At 43.6% G+C, this 19,838-nt stretch overlaps 2 protein-coding genes and 1 long non-coding RNA gene across 7 annotated transcripts; 1 reads left to right on the forward strand and 2 right to left on the reverse strand.

Moving 5' to 3' along the window:
- Window positions 1-895: 895 nt before the first annotated feature.
- LOC129864969 (mesoderm-specific transcript homolog protein-like) lies at window positions 896-16,717 on the forward strand. 5 transcript variants are annotated; one of them, XM_055937329.1, is made up of 12 exons: window positions 903-1,232; window positions 1,565-1,770; window positions 4,844-4,923; window positions 5,195-5,272; window positions 5,573-5,709; window positions 5,973-6,031; window positions 7,630-7,670; window positions 7,779-7,849; window positions 9,597-9,698; window positions 10,129-10,205; window positions 12,599-12,662; window positions 15,987-16,717. In XM_055937329.1, exons 1-12 carry the CDS (start codon window positions 1,207-1,209, stop codon window positions 16,102-16,104), a joined length of 1,059 nt encoding a protein of 352 aa, XP_055793304.1. In that variant the 5' UTR covers window positions 903-1,206; the 3' UTR covers window positions 16,105-16,717. The 5 variants fall into 5 exon arrangements, with proteins under 5 accessions (XP_055793309.1, XP_055793304.1, XP_055793305.1 ...); XM_055937330.1 differs by having other exon boundaries at window positions 912-1,232; window positions 1,578-1,770; XM_055937332.1 differs by having other exon boundaries at window positions 1,226-1,304; window positions 1,578-1,770.
- Window positions 6,117-9,600, reverse strand: LOC129864971 (uncharacterized). The gene is made up of 3 exons (XR_008761295.1): window positions 8,641-9,600; window positions 6,845-6,887; window positions 6,117-6,759 (listed from the first exon to the last, which is right to left on the reverse strand). It is a non-coding gene; the product is annotated as an uncharacterized LOC129864971 (long non-coding RNA).
- LOC129864970 (coatomer subunit gamma-2-like) lies at window positions 16,718-19,503 on the reverse strand (the record flags this gene model as incomplete). Its single annotated transcript, XM_055937335.1, has 6 exons — window positions 16,718-17,222; window positions 17,444-17,542; window positions 18,167-18,305; window positions 18,468-18,565; window positions 18,846-18,975; window positions 19,309-19,503. Coding segments are annotated over 6 exons (792 nt in total), but the record flags the coding sequence as incomplete, so codon positions are not given.
- Window positions 19,504-19,838: the final 335 nt, after the last annotated feature.

Below are 19,838 nucleotides of genomic sequence, written 5' to 3' on the forward strand. Positions count from 1 at the left end.
CAGTTTCAACTGTTCTGCCTGCGGTTATGGAACCCCTACCTGTCCCAGACCTGCTGTTTTCAACTTTTAATGATCGGCTATGAAAAGCCAACTGACATTTATTCCTGATTATTATTTGACCATGCTTGTCACTTATGAACATTTTGAACATCTTGGCCATGTTCTGTTATAATCTCCACCCGGCACAGCCATAAGAGGACTGGCCACCCCTCATAGCCTGGTTCCTCTCTAGGTTTCTTCCTAGGTTTTGGCCTTTTCTAGGGAGTTTTTCCTAGCCACCGTGCTTCTACACCTGCATTGCTTGCTGTTTGGGGTTTTAGGCTTGGTTTCTTTACAGCACTTCGAGATATTAGCTGATGTACGAAGGGCTATATAAAATAAACTTGATTTGATTTGATTTATCTATGCGCCTGCGTCTGAATGAGGTCTATCGCTGGTGGGATATGTTTCTCAAAATGAAGTGAAATTGCAAAAAAAAAAGTTATTGGGTACTTCGATAACATGTCGTTTACATCTAAAATGCAGATTTGGTAAAAAAAATGTTTTTTTTTAAAATATACTTGTCCTTTTAATGATAGTATGATTCTGCTTATAGTGCAACACCCATTCTGTCAGATGTCTGCTTAGTGCTTCAGTTGTGTTACACTGCTATCTAGTGGTGAGTCTAGGTGGGGTTTGAAAGACGCGGAAACAAGTAACCCGCCACTAACAATTCGTCCTCTGGATGGCTGCAGATAGGTTATTTCCTCATGCATGGAGAAGAAAAATATAGGATAATTTAATCATCATATATACCACATTCGCCTTGTCTCATTTTAATAATCAGCCCGGGATATTGATTATGGCGGTAACTTACGTTCCCTCTGGACTACTGTTCCATTGATTCATGCTATGAGTAGCCTTCCCTAGTGTAAGTTTTGTTGTAATAGTCATATTCAAATCAGTATATGGTTTGTTACATGAAAGTGGACATTTGGAACGGGGCGCACGAATACAAAACCTCAAACACAGGTGGCATGTATCATTGGCATGCTTATTGGACATCCACACCGACAGATGGCTCCTGAAGATTTAGCGCTTAGCACCCTGGCAATTCTCCATGCGACACTACAAAATAATACCATTCCCCGACCCTGCATTAATGCAGTGCACTGGGCCAAGGTTCGAAACCTACCCAGGTGACCCGGACGCACTGAGCACATAGGGATGACAGAACCGCGTCTCGGCTGTAGGTAGGTACAGAACTGACAGTGCCCCGGGCGGAAGTGTTATTTTAGTGTTAAGAATTGACACATTTCCAAGAGGTAGGCTAATGCTTTATTTTTAAAACAGAATGATAGTATAGCCTATTGTTGCAAGGAGACCGTGACGTTTACATGTAGCCCACTAGTTTGACGATATTCCAAAGTCTAGTTTTGCCGACTATGTTGCTTCAATCATTTATGAATAGACAGTAAGTAGCGGGGTGTCACATGACATTATCACACAATAGGTCTGGTACTTGTAGACCATTCATGTTAAAGGGTGATAGTAGCCTAAATGAAATGTCGTGACGTGACCCCAGTGTTGTCTGCCAGAGTGCGGAATGCGAGACCGGCCCTCCTACTAAAGGAAAGATGAGGGAATGGTGGCTTCTTGTGGGCTTGCTGTGCATTCCTCTGCTGGCAGTCTATCTGCACATCCCCCCTCCCCAACTGTCTCCAGCCCTCCTGACCTGGCGCTCTGCCGGAGCATTCTTCACTTTCAGGAGCAACAATATATTCTACAGAGGTACGATTTGGCATCAGTAAGAGTAGAATGGAGGAATAGGGTGTGTTCTCATTTGATTCTGATTAAATACGTCCAAACATCATACATTTCAAATTGAACTTGCTTATGAATCCATCTCCCTATCCCCTGCACATACCTGATAGTGCTGCACTGTACTGATTTTTAAAGACTAATTGAATGTGTTATTGAACCAATTGCACTTTATGGCAGCGAGGTGTGGGGTCCACTTCCAAAACAAGATTTCCCCCAATGGGACAAACACCCCATTGAAACCTGAATGCAGAGTTCTGTAAGATTCACCAACATGTCCAGAGGAAAACTACAAACAATGCACGCAGGGCAGAATTAGGCCAATATCCACTAATAATACAAACTAAAAACAAGAGCAATTCAGTTTTGGAAACATCTAAAATACAGTGACCCCCTCTCATATTATTACCAAGCCCTGCAATGCCAAGAGTCCCCTCATCCAGCTGGTCCTGGGGCTGAGGACCAGAACATCCAATCAGAATAAACCAAATTACAACAGTCAAAACTACATTACTTATTGGGAAACACAAAGCACAAAACAAAATGCAGTGCTATCTGGCCCTAAATTGACAGTACACTGCAGCAAACTATTTGACCATGGTTTCTGATCAAAACCTTAGAAAAACCTTGACAAAGTACAGGCTCAGTGAGCACAGCCATGCCATTGAGAAGGGTAGACACAGGAAAACCTGGCTCCCTGTAGAGGAAAGGCTGTGCAACCACTGCACCACAGCAAAACCACGAGACAGAGCTGCATTTCCTGACAAAATGTCGAAAATATACACTGCTCAAAAAAATAAAGGGAACACTTAAACAACACAATGTAACTCCAAGTCAATCACACTTCTGTGAAATCAAACTGTCCACTTAGGAAGCAACACTGATTGACAATAAATTTCACATGCTGTTGTGCAAATGGAATAGACAAAAGGTGGAAATTATAGGCAATTAGCAAGACACCCCCCAAAACAGGAGTGATTCTGCAGGTGGTGACCACAGACCACTTCTCAGTTCCTATGCTTCCTGGCTGATGTTTTGGTCACTTTTGAATGCTGGCGGTGCTCTCACTCTAGTGGTAGCATGAGACGGAGTCTACAACCCACACAAGTGGCTCAGGTAGTGCAGTTCATCCAGGATGGCGCATCAATGCGAACTGTGGCAAAAAGGTTTGCTGTGTCTGTCAGCGTAGTGTCCAGAGCATGCAGGCGCTACCAGGAGACAGGCCAGTACATCAGGAGACGTGGAGGAGGCCGTAGGAGGGCAACAACCCAGCAGCAGGACCGCTACCTCCGCCTTTGTGCAAGGAGGTGCACTGCCAGCGCCCTGCAAAATGACCTCCAGCAGGCCACAAATGTGCATGTGTCTGCTCAAACGGTCAGAAACAGACTCCATGAGGGTGGTATGAGGGCCCAACGTCCACAGGTGGGGGTTGTGCTTACAGCCCAACACCGTGCAGGACGTTTGACATTTGCCAGAGAACACCAAGATTGGCAAATTCGCCACTGGCGCCCTGTGCTCTTCACAGATGAAAGCAGGTTCACACTGAGCACATGTGACAGACGTGACAGAGTCTGGAGACGCCGTGTAGAACGTTCTGCTGCCTGCAACATCCTCCAGCATGACCGGTTTGGCGATGGGTCAGTCATGGTGTGGGGTGGCATTTCTTTGTGGGGCCGCACAGCCCTCCATGTGCTCGCCAGAGGTAGCCTGACTGCCATTAGGTACCGAGATGAGATCCTCAGACCCCTTGTGAGACCATATGCTGACACATGCACATTTGTGGCCTGCTGGAGGTCATTTTGCAGGGCTCTGGCAGTGCACCTCCTTGCACAAAGGCGGAGGTAGCGGTCCTGCTGCTGGGTTGTTGCCCTCCTACGGCCTCCTCCACGTCTCCTGATGTACTGGCCTGTCTCCTGGTAGCGCCTGCATGCTCTGGACACTACGCTGACAGACACAGCAAACCTTTTTGCCACAGTTCGCATTGATGTGCCATCCTGGATGAACTGCACTACCTGAGACACTTGTGTGGGTTGTAGACTCCGTCTCATGCTACCACTAGAGTGAGAGCACCGCCAGCATTCAAAAGTGACCAAAACATCAGCCAGGAAGCATAGGAACTGAGAAGTGGTCTGTGGTCACCACCTGCAGAATCACTCCTGTTTTGGGGGGTGTCTTGCTAATTGCCTATAATTTCCACCTTTTGTCTATTCCATTTGCACAACAGCATGTGACATTTATTGTCAATCAGTGTTGCTTCCTAAGTGGACAGTTTGATTTCACAGAAGTGTGATTGACTTGGAATTACATTGTGTTGTTTAAGTGTTCCCTTTATTTTTTTGAGCAGTGTATAACAATTTGAGTGTAATTACCCCAGATTTGAAACCCTTCTTCAAGGTTTCAAAGACCTCTCTGATGAGAGTAGGCTACCCGTCCTGTTGGGGGAGGACGCAGAGAGCTGTGGGTTGGCAGCGCACTACATTGCTGCCTGCCATAAGTTGAGGGACAGTGTCTGACAGACCAATCAACCTGCACATGTCCTCTATGCCATTGTTAATTGTATGGTTATTTTGACACTTTATTGTTGTTACTGTTGTCACGTTGACAATATTATTTTAATTATGTTAATATTGTAAATCTCCAAAGTAAGCTTTGGCAATATGTACTTTAAGTCATGCCAATAAAGCACATTGATTTGACAGGAGCGGAGTAAGCATTTATTTCACCTGTCCAGTTGTCACACATGAATGTGGGCGAAATAAAGAAACAGAGCTTTAATTAGCGTCTCATTACATTATTGAGATGCATGCAGTGATGCAGACTACTGTAGCCATCTAGTGGCTCCTTCATCAGTACAGTGAACAGTCTGGACTGCTAGAAGTTGGAGCCCATGTTCAGATCAGTCATCATTTGCACTTTACAATGGCAAGTTCCAAGCACCAGTTTTAGCCCTTTACTTTGACCTATGTAACATATTTTCGTGGTGCGTGTAGCAGGTCATGGTACGTGATGAACAATGTGTATGCTTTACTTTTTCCTCTACCAGAGACCTATGGTGCTGTAGGCAGCTCTGATGTGGTCATTCTCCTCCATGGCTTCCCTACCTCCAGCCTGGACTGGTACAAGGTACGCTGATGAGAGAAAGGGGCTTATCTATAAAATGTTATGCACAGATCAGTTGGTTTGCTGGGATAATTCTTATTCCACACTCTCAGATGGTATATTGTCAACAGAGCCATGTTCAATAGGGCACACCGTAGAATTTTTTTTTCAACCGGACATGAACACAAGCATCCCTTTTTGGACAAGTTCAGGTAGTACCCAGGTTCATGTCATTTTTTGTGCCTTATGAACATGACCCAGGTGTCTGAATGCCAGGTGTGTTACTGTATTACAGATATGGGAGCCCCTGAATCGGCGCTTTAACCGGGTCATTGCTCTGGACTTTCTTGGTTTTGGCTTCAGTGACAAACCGGTGAGTCGCAGGCTATGACAGACTTGAATTGTGGGCGAAACGGCCTTTGAGGCATCGGTTAGAATGCCAGGGAAATCTACCAGGGAGAGAGAGACGTACACATTAACCCACAAACAGTGCCAAATGTAATGACAAAGCAAGCAAACAATTGCCAATAACTGAGGAATGGCAAGTAATGCTAACCTATACACTACAGGAAAGTAGACCAGTAGGAAAATTGCATGAACAAAAACATGATTGAAATATGCACATTTTGTTCTAGCTAAGGTGCTCACCTATACTGACATTTCTCCCTGACAGAGGCCCCACCGCTACTCCATCTTTGAGCAGGCTAGTGTTGTGGAGGCGTTGGTGTCCCACCTGGGTCTGACGGAGCAGAGGCTCAACCTGCTCTCCCATGACTATGGAGACACTGTGGCCCTGGAACTGCTCTACAGGTGAGCTCAGCACTGCTGCACAAAGTAGAATGAAGTTGCCCCTAAACACTGAGCGTGTGTCAGTTTGCATTTCCAATACTGATGGTCAAGGTTGGGCTTGGAAGCCAATCCTGGAGGAACCATCATCACTGAAACCACTCTGACATAATAGGGCTGCATCTCAATAGTCTAGTGTTTTCCCTTCCATTACCCAACACAGGAAGGTGAAATATGATGGATGCTATAGAGCTTTTCCCAACTGACCCCATCTTTGTATCTCACAGGAGTGACCACAACAGGACTGGACACTTGACCATCAACAGCCTCTGTTTGTCCAATGGAGGTAGAGTACAGTTTCAGACCTTTTCCTGATTGGCTACAGGTAACAAACCATACTTAAGTAAAATGTACAAAGCAAGCCAGACAAAAACATTTTAAAGTCATTTATTCAAGGTTGTAGAGCAGCATAGCCAAATGATATCAGGATCCAGGTTAATACAGAGCTGCTAGCCAGGAATAGAAAAATAAGTGTTAAAGCTGCAACACATCAGAAAGATGTAACAACCTTACCTAGTAGCCATGTAGTGACCATACTGATGGTACCCAGACAAATACACCCTGGGAAGACTCCAACCAGACACCACCCGTAGCCTGGGAAGAACCATGGTTGTAGCCAACAAGAAAACGGATTATTCATGAAGTTGCGTCAATACTAAGAAATCATGAACATAAACCAAAAGATATCAGAACCTTACTGCTGGTTCCTGGTTGTTCTGCTCGTGCCAAGGAATCTTGATAGAGCCGGGGCACCAATGGTGCAGTAAAGGGTCTTCTCCACCCTGGAAAGGCACCTCACCAGGCTCTGGAATTGGAAAGACACCTCACTGGGCTCTGGAAGGCTTCAGGCTCTTCCTGAACCTGCTGCTTTCTGCTGGAGCTGACACGAGCTAGTCGGTATGGAACGGGAATAGAGCCTTCAGTCTCAGGAGGAGAGGGGGGCAGCATATGCTTGTCGGTGTCGCTCCGACCACTGTCTAACTCGAAGAGGGTGGAGAAAGACGGTCCTATCAACTGGGGAAGGAACAAACTAAATGTTAACTTCAGATAAGACTTCCAAAAACAACTCAAGCAAACAGTACTTTAATGTTGCTCTTACCTTGTTGATAAGGATAGCAATGAACAGCAAAGCAAGGAGGCACCTACAGACAGAGGTTGAACGTTAAACAACATACTCAATGTGATGAAAGTAGCATTGCTCTTGCCACCATCTTACCCTGAGCCAGTACTAGCAGCCATGATACCCAATGAACAGTGCTGGTGAAGTGAGGAGAAAAGACTTGTGTATTTATATGTTGTGTAGCGGACAACATGTAACCAATCAGAGCCTGATTAGACAACGATGGGCAGCTGGTGTAAACTCACCTGTCTTGTCCGATTATTATAATTTTATTTTTTACTAAGACTGCATTTACACAGGCAGCCCAATTCGATATTTTTTTCCACTAAATCCTGCTTCTCACCAGTACCAGAGTTGATCACCATTGGTTTAACCCCTCATTCAAATCAGTGAATTTCTGTTCTTCCAAATTCCTCTACTCCGAGTCATACACACTATACCGCAATAGTTTCCTATGGGTTAGTGCTATCCGGAATCCTTGGATGTCCCTACCCTAAACTCTTACCCCCTCAAACTCAACTCTGGACCTCGAAGCCAGTTCCACTGCATTTTTTCATTGTTCCCCTAAACCCCTACACTAACCATTTTAAACGTCCCAAGGATCATAGCAAGGACCACTTCATGTGTACAAAGTAGATTACCGGTCAACAACTTCATGACAAAGTGACACATTGCTTTGATAGCATTTGTCTTACTGTAAACTTACCATGTTTGGTTATGAAATATTTAATGTAAGTAAAAAAAAAAAACGTTTTCTTGAACAGGCATATTCCCAGAAACACACCATCCCAGATTCCTTCAGAAGGTTAGTCAACATTTACTGTGGATATTCTGGATTATCTGACTGTTCTCTGAGCATTATAACTGCTTATTGTTGTTCTTTTGGATCATCGCCATGCTGTCTCCCACACAGCTCCTCAAGGACTCCAGCTTCCTCTCTCCGGTGCTGACCCGTCTCACCAACTACATGGTGTTCTCTAAAGGGTACACATACTGTGTTCTCACATACTGTATACGTTTCCTCCTACTGTACACATCTCTTGAATCTTTAACTTGGACACAGAAGAGACACATGAGCTCAAGCTAACAGGGTTACAGCAAGGGGCTCAGTCATTGATATCTTTTTTCATTGTGTATTTTGAATTATCTGCAGTCAAATCCATTACCTTTATATGCACAGTCATACCTCAATATTAAAGTTACAAGTTATGTTTGTTTATTATAATCTGACAACACCCTGTGTTTATGAATGCACTCTGGCACTCCAGATGGAATTTACGAACACACCCAAAGTGTCTATTTACGGTGTGTTCGTAAATTCACTCAGTGCGCTCTGGGCGTTCGTAAATTCAGAGCACACTGGACGCTCTGGCTGAGCAGTAGGGTTGATCCGAGCGTTCTGACCTCACAACGGCAGTCAAGCACCCAAGCCGTTAGCTAGCTACTTCCAGACAAAAATGAGAACCTCACTATGACCATTTTACTCGCCCTTGCAGAGCTGGTTTGGCCGTTTTCATGTTATCCAGAGCATTGGTGACTGTGATGCTGGCAACAATTTAATTACGCATTTTTGCCAAGATTTAATGGCACCGGCCATATTCAATAGGTGTTGAGGGTTTGTAAATGCATCAATTATTCTGCGCTCTGGTACACTCAGACGAGAGCGCTCTGAAATCGAAGTAGATAGCCAGAGTGAATTTATGAACACACCCTTAGTGTTACATTTAACTGCCCGTGTCAAATAATGCATATTTGAAAACTAACGTTAGGCCTACCTGTGTTGATTTCCATCACAGGAATATAACTTAGCTTAGGCAGGCTAGGGCTGGGAAACTCGAGGAACTCTGATTTCAAGAGAGAATACTGTTGTGTAGAACGAATGAGACAAGATACATTCTTAAAAATCTGCTCGGGTGTATGAGCAACAACTCTTCACATTCGTGAGCTAACATAACTGTTTAGAGTAGGCATGTACGGTTGCTCCTGTAGGACAACGTTAATCAAAAGGAACACAATAATTCACAAGGGCACATAGCGAACATAACAAATACAACTGTTTGTTATGTAATGACCATTAAATTGGCATATGCGATACTGTGTATGTGAATTGACGCACTCTACTCTCGCACGCAAATTTTAACGGCGTGTCTCTGTGGTTTCGGCTTCATACGTAGTTTTCACATAAAAGCTTTATATGTCAACTATGCTTCCCAAAAAATAACGCGGTCGCAGTGGTAGAACGTTTATTTTGATTGGCGATTTTCTGCATTTGTCAGAGTGCCATCGGGTAACCTGATTTCCGACGTGTCCATGTATACATGATTATTAGAGAGATCGTTATTCTTGCAAAGCATCTAAACGTTTGAATCGAACTATTTTATTAATGACTATGCACAATAACCACATTAATGTGAGCATGTAACCGTAATGACATTTACAGTAAGAACATTGTTGGCAAGTTAACTAGGCACAAGTAGTACAGCTCTAGTTATGTCCATTCAGCTAAATTATAAACCCCTCAACCATTTTTACTGTTTCATAGAAGAACACATTTTATTTAAATGTTATGAAGGTATTTATATTCGCTGCAAAGCATAGCTGGCGAAACAAACTGAGTAAAAACATGGAGGATTAAAGTTACCTAACCAGCACTCAACTGAGTTTGAGTGAACATATTTAATGTACTGTGAAGATGTAGCATTTACCCTGTTTACTCTTGGTTTCGTGTCAGGCTTGGGGACGTGTTTGGTCCTTACACCCAGCCCACAGACGCTGAGTTCTTGGACATGTGGACAGGGGTCCGCTTCAATGATGGGAACCTGGTCATGGACAGGTACTGTACCATACACTGTTTTCAGACCTCACTAGTTAAATACCTATACATACGGAATAGAGTAGTCACTAGACAGATCTCTGACTCTTTTCAAACTAACATGGCTAGTCAAATTTGGTGTTAGTTGATACATTGTTATAGGTGAAAGAAATTGATTTCAAAAAATTATTTTAACCCAATCAAACCAAATTGCACTGAACAAAACTTTGCACATTTTCCATCTAAATTCTAACATACTGTATATAAACAGAGAATTGTTTCCACCTCCATAGATTATGTTGTCAACCCTTGTAGTTTTGTTTTGATTGAATTTATTAACATAAAGCTAGTTCCCCATTTCTCCCTATACAGTGATGGATAAAAGTGATTGACTGATTGATCTGTGATTAATAGTGATGGTAATAAGATTGCATATCCCTTCTCCTCCTAGTATCCTGCAGTTTATTAACCAGAGGGACGAGCACCGAGACAGATGGGTTGGTGCTCTCACCTCTACTTTCATCCCTGGTGAGTACTGTCTGTCTAGTTGCTGAGCAATGATTGAAACATCAATGCCCGGTTTATGTGAAGTCTGCTACACAAGAGTGTCTCAAGTTATGATTGTACCTTTGATAACTGAATGAAAACAAAAAATATATATAATCTCAAATAGATGAGTGATATACTGTGCCTTCAGAAAGTATTCACACCCCTGGACTTTTTCCACATTTTGTTGTTACAGCCTGAATTTAAAATGGATTAAATGTAGATTTTGTGTCACTGATCTACACGCATTACCCCAATCCTTTTGTTATGACAAGCCTAAATAACGTAAAGAATAACAATGTGCTTAACAAGTCAGATAATAAGTTGCATGGAATCACTCTGTGTGTAATAATGGTGGTAACATGATTTTTGAGTGACTACCCCGTCTCTGTACACCACACATACAATTATCTGTAAGGTTCTTCAGTCGAACAGTGAATTTCAAGCACAAATTCAACGACAACGGCCAGGGAGGTTTTCCAATGCCTTGCAAAGAAGGCATTGGAAAACCTATTGGTAGATGAAGAAATTTTTAAAAAGCAGACTGATTACCCCTTTTGAGCATGGGGAAGTTATTAATTACACTTTGGATGGTGTATCAGTACACCCAGCAACTACAAAGATACAGGTGTCCTCCCTAATTCGGTTGATGGACAAGAAGGAAACCGCTCAGGGATTTCAACATGAGGCCAATGGGGATTTTTAAACCAGTTAGAGTTAAATGGCTGTGATCGGTGAAAACTGAGTATGGATCAAAAACACTGTAGTTACTCCACCATGCTAACCTAAATTACAGCGTGAAAACAAGGAAGCCTGTTAAGAATAAAAATATTTCAAAATGCATCCTGTTTGCACCGGCCATATTCAATAGGTGTTGAGGGTTTGTAAATGCATCAATTATTCTGCGCTCTGGCACACTCAGACGAGAGCGCTCTGAAATCAAAGTAGATAGCCAGAGTGAATTTATGAACACACCCTTAGTGTTACATTTAATTTACATTTGTTACATTTAACTAACTACTACATTTAACACTAAAGTAATAATGCAAAAGATGTGGCAAAGAAATTAACTTTTTGTCCAGAATACAAAGCATTACTTTTGGGCTAAATCCAACACATCACTGAGTACCACTCTTCATATTTTCAAGCATGGTGGTGTCTGCATCATGTTATGGGTATGCTTGTCATCGGCAAGGACAAGGGAGTTTTTTAGGATATGAAAAAAATGGAATAGAGCTATGCACAGGCAAAATCCTAGAGGAAAACCTGATTCAGTCTGCTTTCTAACAGACACTGGGAGATAAATCCACCTTTCAGCAGGACAATAACCTAAAACACAAGGCCAAATCTACACTAGAGTTACTTACCAAGATGACATTGAATGTTCCTGAGTGGCCTAGTTACAGTTTTGACTTAAATCGACTTGAAAAGCTATGGCAAGACTTGAAAATGGCTGTCTAGCAATGATCAACATCGAACTTGACAGAGCTTGAAGAATTTTTAAAAGAATAATGGACAAATATTGTACAATCCAGGTTTGCAAAACTCTTAGACATACCCAGCAAGACTCACAGCTGTAATCACTGCCAAAGGTGATCATAGCATATATTGACTCAGGGGGTTGAATACCTTTCTTATCCAAATATATTACTGTTTACTTTCCATTACCACACATTAACATGAGTATTTTGGATAGTTCGTTGACAAAAAATGACAAACCTATTTTAATCGCATTATGAAACACAAGAAAATGTGTAAATAGTCAAGGACTGTGAATCCTTTCTGAAGGTACTGTAATGACAGAAGGGCAATGGCAGGAAGCTTTAAGAACATGATGTGTCATTCATTCAACTCCGTCACTGCTGTTCTATCTGTTGTTGTTGATTTCCTGCAATAGGTAGGTTTGTGCCTACTATGAAACTGCACAAAAGCAAGCTACAGTGCCATGTCAGTTAGTACACTGAAGTTCTGAATGCCGTTGTACAGTGACTGTAAGCGGTAAAACTCCCCTCTGGTTTAGACTATGATGTGACCAGCGAGTCAGTCAGTGAGGCTAATCTACTTAGCGCAGACTAATACCTCCCAGGAGTTTATTAGCCCATCTGTGCCCCATTAAGGTTAGCTGGTAGTGGCGTGATCTGTGTGATCCACACCTCCCTCCCTACTACACATGGGTCCCATCCCCATAGAATCCTGTTCAACACCTCACCGCGAAGTGTTTCGGTGTGTCATCACTAGATGCATTGTAACATTTGATTGTTATGAGAAGGCATGTGGATTTAGTTCGATGCTAATTGACTAACCTGTCATTGCAAGGCAAAAAAAGAAGAAAATCCCACTCCTCCACGTCATCTCTCTCCCTCCTTGTCTTTCAGTTCATATGATCTATGGACCCCTGGATCCAGTCAACCCTCACCCCCAATTCATCTTCCTTTACCAGTAAGTGCACCTCTTCCATACTCTTATCCAATTGACATGCATTGAGTTATTTAAGGTGTAAGTGAGAGTTTCATTCACATGCACTGGATAATTGCCATTCACTTGCATTGGGTAGTTACATTTGTGAGTGTAGGAATATTCAATGAGTTTTGCTAGGGTTGAGCTTGCATGGTAAATGCTGTCTTTCCAAATGAAGAGCTGTAGTATCATGTACAACCACATGATGGGGGTGTTTACGGTGAGTGTCTAAGGCACAATGTCCTCCTGTTTTTTCCTGTCTCAAATAAGGGAAAAGGGGATACCTAGTCAGTTGTACTACTGAATGCATTCAACTGAAATAGGATCTAATGTTTCGTCGACGTCTAAAACGTGATATTAATTTAATACAAATACACTTTCTATGGCGTGTCGAGCCTTTATTTTGTCGTAAGGTACATAAGGTAGTACCTCTTCTCTTGTTGTTGGCGCACAAGCCTGTGCATTCCTTCTAATGTCTGCAAAAATACCAGAAAGGGTATTCAAGCCCTACACACAGACAGAAAGTATATTGTAGAAGTATTTTTGGGCTCAAAGCTCAGTCCATTAGTTGTGTAGAATGTTAAATGCATCTTTGTCAGAGCAGTTTATCGTACCAACAGTAATTGTCACTGCCTTGCATCGCCATGGTCATGGGATCAAATCCCATCCAATGTTGTTTTTAACATGAACCTACTCTCTTTAGATGTCTACCTTTTTAATAAGTGTTTCCTAGTTATTAGTGTGAAGGGGTCTGTGGCGCTGGTGGATGCTCCCTGCCTCACACAGGTGAGGTTGCTGGTTGGAATCCGTCCTGGCTCTGGATTGAAGAGGACCACCCTTCATCTCTGAGATGGGGAGCGAAGAGGACAGAAGAGGGGGCATGGTCCCTGTAGTCAGAGATATAAATGCAGATGGTCATGCAATAATTCACCAGAAACACCATGGTTAAATCTTGAAAAAATACACTGCTCAAAAAAATAAAGGGAACACTTAAACAACACAATGTAACTCCAAGTCAATCACACTTCTGTGAAATCAAACTGTCCACTTAGGAAGCAACACTGATTGACAATAAATTTCACATGCTGTTGTGCAAATGGAATAGACAAAAGGTGGAAATTATAGGCAATTAGCAAGACACCCCCCAAAACAGGAGTGATTCTGCAGGTGGTGACCACAGACCACTTCTCAGTTCCTATGCTTCCTGGCTGATGTTTTGGTCACTTTTGAATGCTGGCAGTGCTCTCATTCTAGTGGTAGCATGAGACGGGAGTCTACAACCCACACAAGTGGCTCAGGTAGTGCAGTTCATCCAGGATGGCACATCAATGCGAACTGTGGCAAAAGGGTTTGCTGTGTCTGTCAGCGTAGTGTCCAGAGCATGCAGGCGCTACCAGGAGACAGGCCAGTACATCAGGAGACGTGGAGGAGGCCGTAGGAGGGCAACAACCCAGCAGCAGGACCGCTACCTCCGCATTTGTGCAAGGAGGTGCACTGCCAGCGCCCTGCAAAATGACCTCCAGCAGGCCACATGTGCATGTGTCTGCTCAAACGGTCAGAAACAGACTCCATGAGGGTGGTATGAGGGCCCGACGTCCACAGGTGGGGGTTGTGCTTACAGCCCAACACCGTGCAGGACGTTTGGCATTTGCCAGAGAACACCAAGATTGGCAAATTCGCCACTGGCGCCCTGTGCTCTCCCAGATGAAAGCAGGTTCACACTGAGCACATGTGACAGACGTGACAGAGTCTCGAGACGCCGTGGAGAACGTTCTGCTGCCTGCAACATCCTCCAGCATGACCGGTTTGGCGATGGGTCAGTCATGGTGGGGGGTGGCATTTCTTTGTGGGGCCGCACTGCCCTCCATGTGCTCGCCAGAGGTAGCCTGACTGCCAATAGGTACCGAGATGAGATCCTCAGACCCCTTGTGAGACCATATGCTGACACATGCACATTTGTGGCCTGCTGGAGGTCATTTTGCAGGGCTCTGGCAGTGCACCTCCTTGCACAACAGCATGTGGAATTTATTGTCAATCAGTGTTGCTTCCTAAGTGGACAGTTTGATTTCACAGAAGTGTGATTGACTTGGAGTTACATTGTGTTGTTTAAGTGTTCCCTTTATTTTTTTGAGCAGTGTATGTTTAGTCTTTGCTTCTGCTTGCCTTGAACTCTACTCAATTCTCCCCTCTCAGTTGCTACCTTCCTCCACCACCATACTTGAACTAGTCCGTGTCAAGTTTCTGGAGTTTCAGCTGTTCCGGTTTGATCATTTCTTTAGGACCCCTCTGGATAGATCCCTCTTTTGACTCGCTCACCATTTGTCCAACCAATGCTTCACACTGATAATTACCACCCCAGAATATCTTACGGTCCCTGCCAAGTCTTTCCCCATGGACTCTGCTTGGATTGGAGCCCACAACCTCTCCACTGAGAGACAGACGTCTTTCTCTTATGCCACCATCTTTCATGACGTCTTTGTCTCCTTCAACATAAGGTTGTAGTCCGAAAAAGCAGAAAACATGTTCTTTGTACCTGTCGGTCTGTAGTCTTCTGACAGCCTCTGTGCCACAGGATATAACCTTAGCTACAGAACCACTCGGGCTTTGAACCATTTTCTTGCTCTGCAAGCCAGTGACAATTCCACTCAGCCACTGCAGGATTTCGATAAAAATATATATATTTTTAACTTTAAAGTTACTCAACATTCAATCCAAAGCATCAGAGGGAAAAGAGACGAACCTTACTTGTGAATCAAGTCACAATGCACCACCATTGGCCGTGAGTTGTGTGGGATTTGTAGAGACTGATGGAATGCACCACTAAAGGGAAGATTTGAACCCCCCTCTGACTCGATTGAAGGCGACTGACCAGAACGAAAAAGTGTAGGCTATATAGAAATGTCGCTCAAATTGAAAATCATTACAAATCCTTTTCTGTATCAGGCTAATGGCTCTGTAGCTAGATTTCACATTCCAGTGTTAAGAATTGTAAACAAGGCTGCTGGAATTTCTCTAAATGGGACTCTGTGCAGCCAATGGCAATGTGCGCTTTATGTATAATGCTAGGAGCTGCTTGTGTTCCACAGCTCTAATGCAACTCCACCACTATGCGGATGTCGGCTAAAACGGAACTGATTAGAGCCCCGAGACAAATGCTTCAATTCTGTATATACAGTAGTAGACAAAGTATTTGGTTTTCTGTATATATCCCCCATCATTCATTTGGGTGTTACAGAACGCAAGTATTCCCTTTGTATGAATAAGTCCTCTTGTCCCTCCCAACCCAATGTTGTCATTGTCCTTCAGGAAACTGGTGCAGAGGTCTACTGTGTCGGTTCTAGATGAACACATCAGCCATTATCCCCAGCTGGAGGACCCTACTGGCTTCCTCAACGCCTACTTCAGCTTCATCAACGCCTTCTGAGACAACTCACCAGCATTAGACAATCTGAACTTGACATCTACGAGCATAACCTGGGTCATGTTCATTCGGGCTCACAACGGGAAGGTTAAAACATTTTGCAATAGGAAAACAAAAACATGCATTTCTTATTGGAGTTCAGCCCTGTTTCAGTGTTTTCTTCCATTTGGTGCCTAATGAACACAAATTTTCACATCTCCCATTGTGGAAAAAATTGTGAAGATTCAGCTCTGACTGGGTGGGTCGTGAACAAACACCCATAATTGAAAAACCTCAAACCTGGATGAGAACTGTGCACATTGAATCATAGCTGATATGACACAGTGATCTTGAATCCATTCCTGGTATGTCATAAAAGCACCAAGCCACGTTTGACAGATACTGTCTCCTGCTACTCGCTATGAACAAAATGACAGCACTAAATGGATCAACTACTGCAGTAGGGACATAGGAAATCTTACTGGAAGCATGAAAGATCACCCAAGGTAATCTCATCTTTGGGGTCCAATCTATTTGTTGTAATTCGTAACAGGTTGCAACCCAAGGAAAATAATTCTGGATGGAGGAAATAAACTTTAGAAATAAAAGGAGTTTTAAATAAAGCTTGTAACAATAATTCAGTACTTCCATGGTCAACATTTAATAGATTTGATAAAACGTGGGCCATTAATGACACTAGCCTGGTCCCAGATCTGTTTGTGCTGCCTTGCCAACACCTATGAATGACCATTGGAGTTGGTTATATAGCACAAACAGATCTGGGGCCAGTCTACAGAGATGAGTTGTGTTGAAGGGTGCCAGTAGTACACACACCTCACCATAATGTCTTCCATCTCAGACTACCCAAAAACACAAGACACATTCCAACGACATAAAGCAGGGGAGGACATTGTGTAGAGAATATTGTGAATGGGAAAAAGAGGAGAAAACAACTAGAATATGCCATTGTATTGACACGGCCTGTTGGTGAACATCCCCCGCTGGCGCCCTCTAGCCCACGGAGGCTAGGATGATGTCAACAACAGTCTCATCCGAGCTGCGGACCGTCACCTGCATAGTGACACCGTCTGCCAGGGCCAGGCGCGAGCGAACCAGCACGTCATGACCCCCCCGGAACACACCTGGAGGAAGGGGAGGGACACAGAAACTCATTCATACCATGGGGGGGCTTGCTTCCATCACACTAGTGACAGGAAGTTGAACAAGCTGCCGTGTCAAGGTTAGAAACTGAACTTAACATATTTACGGTAATAAAGGGCACAGAATGAGCCTACAATACAATTCACAAAGCAAAACAATAATTAATTAAAATCAAGATACAATAAATAAATAAAACACCCACCGGCAAGGAAGAGGATGTGTGAGTTCTTGTTTTCTGGGACCTTGTCTGAACGCTCGCAGGGCTGCATGCCCAGGAAACTGATGATGTTACCAACAGCCTCTACAGAGACGACAGGGAACAGGGAGATGTGACCAACAGTCTCAACAGGAGGCTTCCCCCATCTCTTACAATAAGTACCATGGGATTTTGAATGACCAGAGACGTTACCACCAGCCCCGACAGAGACGTTACCACCAGCCCCGACAGAGACGTTACCACCAGCCCCGACAGAGACAACTTGGAGATTTTACTTGACACACTGTAGCCCCCTAGATACAACCTGCCTTCAGTGTGCCTGTGTCCAAATACACATATTACTCACTCTGCTTTAAATATGTAGCAGTGTCATAAGATGATAATTAACAAGATCATTTAACGTTAAGTCAGGTCCAACTCCAGACCTGGATTAAATACATAGTTCAAACACTTTGACGAGGCCAGTTCCAACGGGTTCTATTTAAAGACTGAATTATGGTCAGAAATAGCCCATTTGATGCCTCACAAACAAGCTCAAAAGGCTTTAAGCGAGTCACAATGGAAATAGAAAAGTATGGAGAAAATCAATAGAACTGTTAATGATGATATTTCTATGTATGGGAACCACTGCTCTAAAACAGCTCACAGAATGTACACTGTTTCAATGTTGGGGTGGATAAATCCAAAGATCCCGATTGAAATAATTACCGTCTAACGTTCTGACAGAGGCCAGGGCGAACGTCTCCTCCTTCTCAAAGTCGTCTCCCACCTCGTCCCAGGCTGCGGCAAAGTTAGGCTTCAACACCTTCTGGATGTGGTCTGCAACGGTCACCTCCAAGTCTTCCAGCTGACACACACGGGGGGGGGGGGGGGGGGGGGGTAGAGGAGAGCAGAGAAGGTAGAAAAAGGGGAGAATAGAGAATTTAGGCAAATGACGGTAAACAAGATATAATTATTTTTTGGATAAATGAGTAAAATTTTAAAAATAGGTTTTAAATTGAGCTCATACCACATATTCGTCATCGTAACCGTCGTCATCGGGCTCTCCTGTGTTGGGGTCGCAGTCTTTCACCAGGTACTTCAGAGTACAGCTGAACGTACAGGACACTGGAGAGCAGAGAACACATTTAATATGACATAGACAGTGCAGACATTACATGACTAGGCTACGTGATGTAAGTAAGTGTCCTTAGTGTTTGAAGAAGGCCAGCAGAAAAGTGCTTTTCTCTCTCAATTGAAAACCATTCGGATTCTTTAGTTCTGAGAAGGGTATTAACAGAGTTACAACACTGACGTCACACTAAGCACTTCAGAGTTGCCCTCATGAAAACGGCTCATTTCTCTCTCTCCCTCACACACAGTCACACACAGGTTTAATAAAAGTAACCTGCGGTGGGGTCATCTTCAGGCAGTCTGACCAGGCTGTAGCAGGAGCCAGGCTGGCTGTAGGGCAGGTTAGCAGCAGGGACGTAGTGGAGAACCTCGTAGGCCTCCGACGGCTCCATCTGAACCATAACCTGAAGGACAACAACCCAGTGGACTTCCACTTAATACATTTCTATGCATGTAGTCCTGTGTCTTAATGTCAGTGTTGTAGATTTTAAATGTGAGGCACCAAAGTCACGTTTCTGTCTACTGTCAATTGAAATGGACAATAAAGCTTTATAAAATTATTTGAATAGGATTATGCTTTTCAAACTGCTCAAAGATATCTACAGTGTAAGGAGGGATTTGGGGTGATGCCACTGCAGCCATTTTGCACCCAACTAGACCTCCACACATTGACAATGGCTGAGCATTCTAGGAGCCGTGAACTTCCTACAGCGCACCAGTCACCAGTGTAGCCCTACCTTCTGCAGGAGCTGGTCATTGAGCGTGTTGGTGCAGTCGAACTGGAACACCATGTGTCTGGCGAAGGTGTGCTTGACGCAGCGCACCACATACTCAGTCTCCGCCTCGGTCAGCTGCACCGCCTCCGACGTCTTGAAGAGAGAACCCAGGCCCTGGAATTCTGGAATGGCTGCCAGTTGTTCTGTTGACAGGAGGAGGAGAGATTAGAGAGGCCCAGTTCCAAATCCACCCCTAGTCCTAAATACTTCAATATTATAGCTGAATCCACCCCTAGTCCTAACTACTACAATATTATAACTGAATCCACCCCTAGACCTAAATACTTCAATATTATAGCTGAATCCACCCCTAGTCCTAACTACTACAATATTATAGCTGAATCCACCCCTAGTCCTAAATACTTCAATATTATAGCTGAATCCACCCCTAGTCCTAAATACTTCAATATTATAGCTGAATCCACCCCTAGTCCTAACTACTACAATATTATAGCTGAATCCACCCCTAGTCCTAACTACTACAATATTAT

This window comes from Salvelinus fontinalis, chromosome 11 (genome assembly GCF_029448725.1).
Source record: "Salvelinus fontinalis isolate EN_2023a chromosome 11, ASM2944872v1, whole genome shotgun sequence".
Classification (NCBI taxonomy): Eukaryota; Metazoa; Chordata; class Actinopteri; order Salmoniformes; family Salmonidae; genus Salvelinus; species Salvelinus fontinalis.

What these genes read in the sequence shown, in the direction of transcription:
- LOC129864969 (XM_055937329.1), top strand. Translation starts at nt 1,207, where the DNA reads ATGACAGAACCGCGTCTCGGCTGTAG. An exon ending in GCCCTGGAACTGCTCTACAG is followed by an intron (nt 5,710 to 5,972) that starts GTGAGCTCAGCA and finishes TGTATCTCACAG; the next exon opens with GAGTGACCACAACAGGACTG. An exon ending in CACCTCTACTTTCATCCCTG is followed by an intron (nt 10,206 to 12,598) that starts GTGAGTACTGTC and finishes CTTGTCTTTCAG; the next exon opens with TTCATATGATCTATGGACCC.